Here is a 10358-nt window from a genome sequence, read left to right as displayed (position 1 = left end):
GGGCAAAGTAAAGGGAGTCCTTGGTGGAGAATTTGCTGGGAACAGTTATTATTATTGGCTGCTGGCTTTGCCTGGTGGAGACTGGGGGAGATCCTTTCCCATCCGAGGACTGTAGGGACCTGCACTGCTTCCCTATGGTCAAGAGAGGGCAGGAGAGGGCAGAAAATAAGCTGCCTCCCCTCCCCCCCTCCCCTTTTTTTTGGCGGGGGCGGGGGGGGGGGGCTGCTTATCAGTCCCCAGCATCCAGAGTACTTGCATGCCTTATTGTATTTATAGTTTTGCTTGAAAGTTTGCCTTTCCCTCTGAACCTACATAGCTGCTACCTTGTGAGGCCTAATTCCCCAAATTAACATTGTGAACTGATTTAATGTCAAGATTAACTAACTTTGTAATGTCCTTCCCCACCAAAGAACGTAAGAACTGAGCTACCCAAACTCAGCTACCTTCATAGAATCCTTGACAAGTCTACTCTCTAGTGTCACCCACAGAGCTCGTGTTAGGGGGAAGCATGAGCTGAGCTGCGTGAACCCCTGTTCTTCCTCTTCTCTAACTTTGCAGAAGCCAAGAGAGACTGAGGAAGGACTTCATGGGGGACAGGCCTCCAGATGCCCAGCTGGCTACAGGCACTCTGCCCGAGGACCTGGGCTGGGGCTGCCCAGGCGGGGCACTGCACAGATCTCCTGGGGCTGGGGCTGCAGAGTGCCCCCAAAGATGTACTCCAGCCTGAGCCCCGGGCTCCCCTCTGGCAGTCGGAGCCGAAAGTTCCTGAGGAGGGTGGCAAACATCAGGAAGAGCTCCATTCGAGCCAGCTGGTCCCCTGGGCACACCCGATGCCCTGGAAGCAGAAAGGTCAGAGGGCAGAAGCTGTCCCTGTGTCTGTCCGTCTACATCCCCAACCACCACCCTGAATCCAGCACTGTGCCTAGTACCTGCAGAGAATGGCAGGAAGGCCTCATTGACCACAAAGTTTCCATCCTTGTCCAGGAAGTGGCCGGGGTTGAACTGTCGAGGGGTCTCCCAGCACTCAGGGTCATAGAGCACGGAGGCCAGGTTGGGCAAGATGATGGTGCCCTGAAGAGAGGAGCTGGTGTGGCTCAAGGAGCCTCAGATGGCCCTGACACTGGGCCCAAGTGAGCTCAAAGAACATCCAGTGTGCTTGTGGGAGTAGCCGGGGGACCGTGGGAAGGTTCAGCAGGCAGGCCCTCACAGGGTGCCCTCCCTCCAGGCTCACATCAGTGAAGGAACTGAGCATGACACCCTCCTGGCTATGGGCCACCCACCTTTGTTCTGAAGATTCTCAACCAGGTCTAGAGACACAGAGCCACTGCCTCCTACGGAGAAGGCCAGCAGCTGTGGGCATGTCTGGAAGGGACCAAGTAAGGCACAGGGCAGCAAACACTGGGATGAGGGTGTGTGTGTGTGTGTGTGTGTGTGTGTGTGTGTGTGTCAGAGGGAGAGACAGAGAGAAAGAGGAGAAATGGAATGGCAAACAAAAAGAAAGGACTGAGTAATGGAAAGACAGAGAGAAGAAAAGGAGACAGGAAGCTTCACTCTTTAGGGTTGGGGAGAGGAAAACATAAACTCTAACCCCAACTCTAACCCTCACCCAAACCCTAACCCCAACCCAGACCTTCACCCTTACCCTAACCCTAGCCCTCACTCTATCTAAAAGGAGAAGTGAGTGATCAGAAAAAGAATCAGACTAATGAGATGGGAACAGGGTAACTTCTACTCCTCCTATGTGGGCCCTGGGCATAGAGAGGCCAAGTGGAAGCAGTATACAGAGGCCAAAGTGGAACAAAAGTGGGGTTGGTTATGGTTCCAGGACCCAGGAAACTGAGCTCCAGGATTTTGGGGGGGGGGGCCTCCTACTCCATGGCTCATTTACCAAACAAATACCATAGAATTAAACCAGCTACCTCTATAGGGAGTGGAACACTGACTATAGGAGTCTTGGTCTTGACAAAGATAGCTTGAAATTAAAAAATAAACAAATAAATAAAAGCTCAGAAGAGTTTGAAGCCTGCATCCCAAACGGAAATGAATAAAGAATGCAGAAATTGAGCCGATGTAAATACTTTCAGAAGGCACTTTTTTGTTGTTGTTGCAGTGCTGTAAGCTTAAGGGAGGGGCCGGACCCTAGCTATCTGGACCAATAGGGCCTCCAGACCTGGTCACTCTGTGGCTTTAAGCAGAGGTGCTGGGGAGGCACGTGTTCTTGCTGCTGCCTGAGTGAGCTATACATTTCCCAATTCTAGTCCTAGCGATTTCCCCTTTTTCCACCTGGGATTAAGTGACCCTCTGCATTGCAACACTTCTTAATAATCACCTTGCGAGAAAGAGACTCCTAGCAAGATGCTCTTTTCACTCCAGAATTATTTGTATCCTGTTTTGCATGATGTTCTGGCCTCCCTGCACAGTGACTGACTGGTCTTAGCTCATGGAATGAGTTCAGAGCATAGCCTGTCCAGCACACAAAAAGGGCGACCCTCCTTATCCCCCATATTGTAGGGCCATCTGCCTGCTGGGTGCCTTCTGGGGACTCTATGCCAGCTTCTCTCCAGTAGATGGCAGTTTGGAGTTCACAATCAAATAGCATGTCAGAGAAGAGACAGGCCTGAAGTATTGAAGTGCAACCACTGTATTAGGAACCATTGCTGTTGTCACTCTCACTCAGCTGATGAAATGGCTAAGAACAGTTTAGGAATATCTGTAACATTTAATGATCTACTGTCAAGCTTTGATTCCACTTTCAGCATTCATCTCTCACCCAAGTTGTAAAAGCTCAATATTGATTTCAGGTTATTAATAGTCCTCTGGAGCCTTTATCTAGAATCAAATTGGCAGGAAGAGCCTCTTAATAAGGAAATTTCTAATCCCAAATGGCATAAAACAGAGCTGAACTCTGGTCCTCCCTTCTTAACTGACCTAGTTTGGCACAGCTTCTAGACAATCTGGGCCTAGATCCTCTGCCATGCCAGCTACAAGATGAACTGATGACGTGGTCCTATCCTCACATTCCCAGAGACACTTGACAAACCTATGAACTTGCTGGCCAACTCCTGCCAAGGAAAGCTCAGCATCCGCCAATCAGACAGACCAGTGGGCAATGCAAAACGCCTCCATTTAACACGTTGGTTCACTGCTTACCTAGAGAGTCATTTTTGGAGCCATACAAATAGCAGAGCACATGGTAGAAAGAAAAAACTTTGGCATCAGAGGGACATGAATCTGAAACTCAGTTAAGTCACTTATTAGCAGTGTGTTTGGGCAGTTACTCATGCTCTCTATGCTGAAGTTGCCCTATCTGTAAAAAAGGAATAACAACAGCAGCATCTAAAGGATAGGGTTGCTATGGAGAAGAAATGTGTGGAGGTGGGGATCTCAAGTCTGACCAAATTAATAAGAAGTTAATAATGGCATCCTGGCAGGGCCCTTGGAGTCGAGTCGAGTCTGCCTTGATCCACAGTCATAAGTGCTGAACGAAGACATTTATGATGAAGGGGCTCCCACACCTTCTCCCCCCATTGCTTTCTTAGTGTGCCACCTCGTACCATTGCAGCTTCGACTAAGGACAGGCTGGGCATCAGGGCAAAGTCAAAGCCCCTTTCTGAGGAAAGTCTTGGGGCTCCAGCCACTGTCTCTAGGTATAGAGGAGTCACCCTGCACCAGGGCACCAAGGTGAGTGACCCCGTTTCATTTTCATTAAAGTGACAACTTCACCACCTACACATCTGTGGTATGCTACCTTTAAAATGCCCTCCAATGATCCTGGACTCCCAAGATTCACACCCTTGTGCAATCCCCTCCCCTTAAGTTGGGCTAGATCTAGTAACTCACTTCTAACAAATAGAGTATGGCAGAAGTGCTGGGATATCATGTCTGAGATTAGGTTACAAAAAGATTTTAGCTTCTATTTTGGGTGTTCTCTTGCTTGCTCTCTCTGATGGCGGTCAGAGGCCCTGCTGTGAGCTGTGCTATGTGGAGGAACTGAGGGTGGTCTGCAGCCAATGAGCAGCTGAGCCCTGAAGACATCCATGTGAGTGAGCTTGAAGTGGAGCCTCCCCAGTGGAGTCTTCAGAGGAGACTGCAGCCCCACCAACAACTTGATGGCTACTTCATGAGAGACCTTGAATCAGAGGCATCCAGCTAAACTGCACCCACTTTCCTGACCCTCAGAAACAGGGAAATTATAAATGCTGTTGTTCTAAGCTGCTAAGTTTTTGGGTAATTTGTTACACAACAAGATAGATAAGTAATTCAATGTCTATTGACATTGAATGACCTACGTGACTCAGCAATACAGAACACCATTGTACCAAATGACGGAGTGGGCGCAAAGCCCTCAGCCCACAGTGCACCTTGGCAAAGAGCGGGTGTTATCATGTTATTGTCAAGCTCATGTCAAAAACCCTCTCGGAAACCTGTCTCAGCCTGGATCACCAGAGAGCTGTAAACTTCAACTATATTATTTTGGCTTCCTATAGAAATTCATTCAACTTCATGTTAAACTTTTATCTCTTAAAGGGGGTTGAGATAAGAAGCAGCTACCATTTTGGAGAATATTTCTGAATTTTTGTAAAACTCCTACTTAAGGCACTATCCTACACATTGCCCACTGGCCCTTGAAAGAACATTATGAATGATGATCCTTCTAATAACTAATTGGATAAGCCAAAGCTTCCCTGATACAGGCATGCTTCCTTTTATTACATAATAAGATTCATAACTAATTGGGATTTCCTTTTTTTAAATTGCCTTGACCTCAGTAAAGCTCAGATTCAAGTTTTATGTGCATATGAAGAAGCTGTTCTTGACTTGAGTTATTTTTATATAACTCTCTTCTTCTATCTCTCCTTATTTGGTACTTGTTTCTTAACCTTGTTATAAAATGAAAGAAACAACAAAGGCATTTCTGTTAGAAACCAGTTCTAAGGATATAATACAAAATGCAGACCAAGCCTAGGGCACATAAATTACAAACAGCCTAACTGTTCACCAGCAAGGGTTAAAAATGACAAAACATCCATTTGGTGGAACATTATGCAGCCATTAAGAGTAATGTAGAGCAGTGCTTTTCAAAGTGTGGTCCCTGGACCCACAGCATCAGCACCGCCTGGGAACCTGGTAGAAAGGCAAAGTCTCAGGCCCACCGCACACTCTGGGGGTGGAGCCCAGCAGTGTCGTTTTAAGATGCCTTCGAGAGACTCCAGTGTACCTAGAAGTTTGAGGACCACTGATCTAGAAGAATCTGAATAATATGTTAAGTGAAATGAAGGATTCAGAATGATACTCAGCATAATCACAACTATGTAAAATGTATTTGGATAAAAAAGATTGGAAAGAGGTACGTTATAATGTTTGCAAGGGTTATCTCTGAGCAATAGGGAACTTTAAAACTTATCCCTTGGTGAATATATTCTTTTATAATGAACCCCCCATCCCAAATGCCATAGATAGATGATAGACAGATAGATAGATGACTGAGATAGATAGATAGACAGACAGATAGATGACTGACTGATTGATTGACGGAGAGCTGGCAGGGTGGCAGAAACCATAGCAGATGGCTGTGCTGGGCAGGAAGGGCATGCTCTGTGGGTACTGGGGCAGGCATGGGGCTGCGTAGGGGCCGCCTACCTTAGGCATGGGGTAGCCGCACACACGGGTGGGGGTCACGCACTGGCGCACGGCGCCCACAGTCACAACACTGCTGAGGCGCTGTACCTCGTGGAGGACAGCACGGGTGTAGGGCAGTCGCTCACGGTCTTCGTAGCAGACAGCTGAGGCAGCGCCCAGCACCTCGTCCAGCTCCTGCTGCACCCTGTCTGTGGGTAGCTCAGTGTGGGTCTGGGGAGGGCGCCTGAGGCCTGGCCTCCCCATCCTGCCCCACCATCCTCACCCCCACCCAGAGACTTCCCAGAGGCTCATGACCCCTAGGTTACTCCACCCTACCCTATTCCCCTGGTCCCATGGGAACACGCCCTTCTCTGAGGCAGAGCTAGCTGCTTATGAATGAGATTTTGCAGGGTTTTCTTTTCCTGGGGCTACCTGAGGGAAAGAAAAGGACCCAGGTTTGAGCACTCACTATGTGCCACGTGCTCTATATACAAAGAGCATTACAAGATAGAAACTGTTGTCACTGTTTTACTGATAAGGAGACTGAGGCTCTAATAGGACAGATATTTTTGGCCAAGGTCACAAAACTGTGGAGCCAGGATTCGAACTTAGATCATAGCCAGTTTGTCCCTGAGAGAATTCCAGCCACCTTTTTCCCTCCGTGACTGTGATCTTGAGGTGGACACTGGCACAGAGCCTGGCCCTTAGTAGGTGCTGAATCATTACTGAATGGGTAAAATAACATTGCCCCCTTTTACACTGGTTCTGAGAGGTGGAATTACTTGCCCAAGATCACACAGCAAGTAGCAGGGTGGGAACTGAAGCCCCTCCTGTCTGACTCAAAGCCATGAACGCTTCTTTGACCATAGTGGTGAGAGAGCAGGACCCAGCCCTGGCACCACAGAGCAGGAGTGATGGGGTGGTGGCCGTGGCCCAGAAGCCCCACACAGGGGTAATGGGCACGGGCAGTCAACCAGGGTAGAACCGAGGGTCCCTCACCCTGGACGTCTCCGTGCTGAACCATGTAGATGAGTGCCCAGCGCAGGGTGGTGGCTGTGGTGTCGGTGCCTCCCAGAAACAGGTCGATCACCACCTGGATCAGGTTCTCCTCGTTGAATGTGGAGACAGGGTCATCCATGGCCTGGCAGGTGGTGGGGGGAACAGCTCTGGGTCTAAAGTTCTCTCCTAACAGAGCCCTGGTGTCTCTTTGAGGCCTGACCTGTTCCAAGACTTGTGGGACCAGAACTCCTTGGGGGTCTGACCCCTCAGGAGGACCTGAGTCCCAGAATTGCATTGACTTTTTTTTTTTTTTTTTTTTTTTTTGAGACAGGGTCTGGCTATGTCACTCAGGCTGGACTCAAACTCCTGGGCTCAAGCAATCCTCCTGCCTCACCTCCCGAGTAGCAAGGACTACACCATGCCTGGTATGCACTGACTTTTGATGGGGAACTGTCCCTGACATTAGTCAGAGCCTCTGCTTCCCACCCTACCCGTGTTTGCAGAAGCCCTCCTTGGCCTGGGAAAAGGTAGGGAGGAAAACCCTATTTTAACACAAGCTTTCAGGGTGCTCTGAAAGCTTGTAGATCAAGACAAGACAAGGAACTAAGACCATGGCTTAGAAACGAGGTGCAGCCTAGAAAGACAGCCCTCTCCATTCCTCTAAAGCTGCTCCAGGCCCACCTTGGTGATCTGGGCCAGGTAGCAGCTGATGAAGTCCTTGGGGGCCTCGGGTGCCCCAAGCTTGTGCCTGATGATCTCTTGGCGGATGAAGCCCTTCACAGCCTCTTGGTACCTGAACATCTCCTGGTGGGGTCCTGGGAGGTGGCGGAAGGCCCAGGGAAACAGGTCGTACAGCTGTGGGGAGAGAGGCCCACCCAGGACCTATTCAGCTGCCAGTCCCCAAGTCAGGGGGGCTCCAGAGTGGGCTGCGGCCTCTGACATGGGCAACCCAGGGCTGCCTCTCATCTGATGACCCCCAAAATAATCTAGACAGAAATGAGAGCAATGGTAGCAGCGATTGTGTTTGGGGCTTAGCTAGGATGTTGCAGGGCCAGAAAGCTGCATTTCCGAGGACATAACCTGTTTCTTACTCCCTGTCCATTGGTGCTGAACCGCACAAAGGAGGATTGATGCTATGAACTTGTCAGCTTGCTGAACAGAAGCCATCTAAGGGACCCAGACTCAGGCCCCATGGTCTCTCTTCTGCCAGGCCCTGGCTGAGGCTTCTGCCTGCCTTGTCTAGTGCCCAGCATAGCTGCCTCCCCAAATGCCAATTACCCGGCGCCACACGGTGCTGACAAAGGCCAGGCCAAAGTGGATGGCTTCAGTCAGTTCCTGGAAGATGGGATCCTCCGAGAGGAAGCGGTAGCCAAACACGAGGGCCCCGATGACTCTGGCCGTGGCTCTGACAATGGATGCCTGAGGGTCGAAGGGTCTACCTGAGAGTGGAGGGGCAGGGCTCAGGCTGAGGAGGCACAGGAGCACTGCTCGAGCACTCATCCGATCTTGGATATGGCCGCTCGTTTACTTATCTTTTTTTCATTCTCATTCCTCATTCACATACCCTATAAACGCTTACTGAGCACCTTCTATGAGTCAGCTCTGTGACAGGTGCTAGGTTTGCAGAGAGAGGAGTGGGACACAGACAACCTTTAAATGACAATAGAATGTACGGCAGGTATGTCACAGGTGGGAACAAATCCATAACTGTGCCTGGGATTCAGGGAGGACTTCTTGGGGCGGATGACCTCAGCCAGGGCTGAAAGAAGGAGCTAGTGGGGAAGGTAGGTGTGTGGGCTAGGTCATTTGGAAGGGTCAACAGCATGTGCAAAAGGTTGGAGGTTTGAAAGGCATTAGGTGTCATTGGAGAACACTTCCCCAGCCATAGAGAAGAAGGGCTTCTGGCTTCCCAGTGACCTGGGCATTCCTGGGTCTCTGCCCACCCACCTCAGAGAAGCTCCCACTGCACTGATGCAGCTCTAAACCGCTGTTAACATTCCCAGGCTTCACGGACACACGTGCACACACACCCCTGCATGTGCAGCAAGGCTCAGCCTCCTCCGCGTGTATGTGGGGTGCGGGGGTTAGGGTGGGCTGTCCCTGGCCTGCCCCCGCCCGCGTCTTACCCTGCTCCCGGCGGAAGGCTTCAGCCAGCTCTGCTGCCTCTTCCTGCAGCTGCACTTGCAGCGCCAGCTTACCTAGGCCCAGCTCTCGAAGAGTCACCAAACAGAAGCGTCTCTGTTGCCGCCATGTGTGCCCGTTGCTGCAGATGACTCCTGGGTCCGGGGCGAGGTGGACAGTCACCAGCCTCTCCCAGCCTCCCAGGCCAAGACCACTAGGCTGTCACCCAGGCCTAGAGGGCAGACCCCCAATGACCTTCCCAACCAGCTCCGGGCTGGTGCTCTGACCGGTGAGCGAGGGGCATCTGGAGTGTGTTTGGTGAGCCTGGTGTGCTCAAGTTGGGCTCAACTGCGCCCTCTCCCAGTCCACCAATCTGATTTTGCCTGTAAGGGTCCCCACAAGAAATGTAGGAGGAGATAAAGAAGGGGTGAGGAGGGAACAGGGACATTTGCTGAGCCTGACACTGTACTGGGCACTCTCCGTATTTCAGCTGCTTGGTCTCCCCCACACCCTCGGGAGGCAAGAGCGGTCGTTATCCCCATGTAACAGACGAGAACACTGAGGGCACAGTGAGGCTGACTAGCCCAAGGTCACATAGGTGGCAAAGGGGCTGAACTGAGGCGTGACTCAGGGTCTTTTGACTGCCTGAGTGAGTTCCTTTTCACACCCCCTGCCAAAGGGGCGTTTGAGGAGACCCTGAGTCCTCTCGGGAGTCCCCTCTCTGTTATCAGTTCTGGGCCAGCCCGACTCCCTGAGCACAGTGACCATCCAGCCATCTCCCCTCCCCAACAGGAAGGGCAGCCCTGCCTCTTTCTCCAAACAGGTCCCAGAAGAGCGGGCTGAGGGGCCTGCCCGAGAACTGCTCCGAGTTGGAGACCAGCGCTTCCTTCACCGCCTGGAAGCCGCTCAGCACCACGACAGGAGTCGGGCCCACCCACACGGTGAACACACGTCCATGAGTCTGGGCCAGCTGCGGAGAGACCAGGCGACACCCACCTCAGGACACCTTCTCAGAGCACCCCCACCCCCTCCCCAGACAAGCCAAACCTGGACCACAGGCTCCCCGAGTGCTTGGAATGGTCAGGGCCCAGTTCCACGCCCCATCAGCCCTGGGAGCTGGGCATGTTTTACCCACTTTACAGATGATGTTAAATAATGACTGCAGTTTCCTGAGGGCTAATGTCCTGTGTAGGCTTTACATATGTCACTTGAGTCCCCCTCAGCATCAGTGTGCAGGTAGCGATCATCTCCATTTTATGGGTTAAAAAACACAGGCCAAGGCTGGGCACAGTGGCTCACCCCTATAATCCTAGCACTCGGGAGGCCGAGGCAGGAGGATCGCTTGAGCTCAGGAATTCGAGACCAGCCTGAGCAAGAGCGAGACCCCGTCTCTACTAAAAATAGAAAAAATTAGCCAGGCGTGGTGGCACACGCCTGTTGTCCCAGCTCCTCAGGAGGCTAAGGCAGGAGGAGTGCTTGAGACCAGGAGTTTGAGGTTGCTGTGAGCTAGGCTAATGCCACGGCACCCTAGCCCTGGCAACAGAGCAAGGCTCTGTCTAAAAAAAAAAAAAAAAATACTCCAAAAAGATAGCAAAGGACCAGCAGGACCTCAAACCCAG

General features: G+C 51.3%; 1 protein-coding gene across 1 annotated transcript; it reads right to left on the bottom strand.

Annotated features, from left to right (window-relative positions):
• Nucleotides 1-617: 617 nt before the first annotated feature.
• Nucleotides 618-8118, bottom strand: LOC138385755 (cytochrome P450 2J4-like). The gene is made up of 6 exons (XM_069471994.1): nucleotides 7897-8118; nucleotides 7300-7473; nucleotides 6619-6760; nucleotides 5641-5828; nucleotides 930-1071; nucleotides 618-835 (listed from the first exon to the last, which is right to left on the bottom strand). Exons 1-6 carry the CDS (start codon nucleotides 8116-8118, stop codon nucleotides 618-620), a joined length of 1086 nt encoding a protein of 361 aa, XP_069328095.1.
• Between the last annotated feature and the right edge of the window lie 2240 nt (nucleotides 8119-10358).

The sequence above is a fragment of the Eulemur rufifrons genome, chromosome 7 (assembly GCF_041146395.1).
Source record: "Eulemur rufifrons isolate Redbay chromosome 7, OSU_ERuf_1, whole genome shotgun sequence".
Classification (NCBI taxonomy): Eukaryota; Metazoa; Chordata; class Mammalia; order Primates; family Lemuridae; genus Eulemur; species Eulemur rufifrons.
Note: the sequence above shows the minus strand (reverse complement) of the source record. Positions and strands in the feature narration are given on the sequence as shown.

Coding starts and splice junctions, on each gene's coding strand:
- LOC138385755 (XM_069471994.1), bottom strand. CDS start 8,118: ATGAGTGCTCGAGCAGTGCTCCTGTGCCTCCTCAGCCTGAGCCCTGCC. Junction 6,761..7,299: donor ACCTGGCCCAGATCACCAAG/GTGGGCCTGGAG, acceptor ACCACCTGCCAG/GCCATGGATGACCCTGTCTC. Junction 836..929: donor CTTCCTGCCATTCTCTGCAG/GTACTAGGCACA, acceptor TTCTGCTTCCAG/GGCATCGGGTGTGCCCAGGG.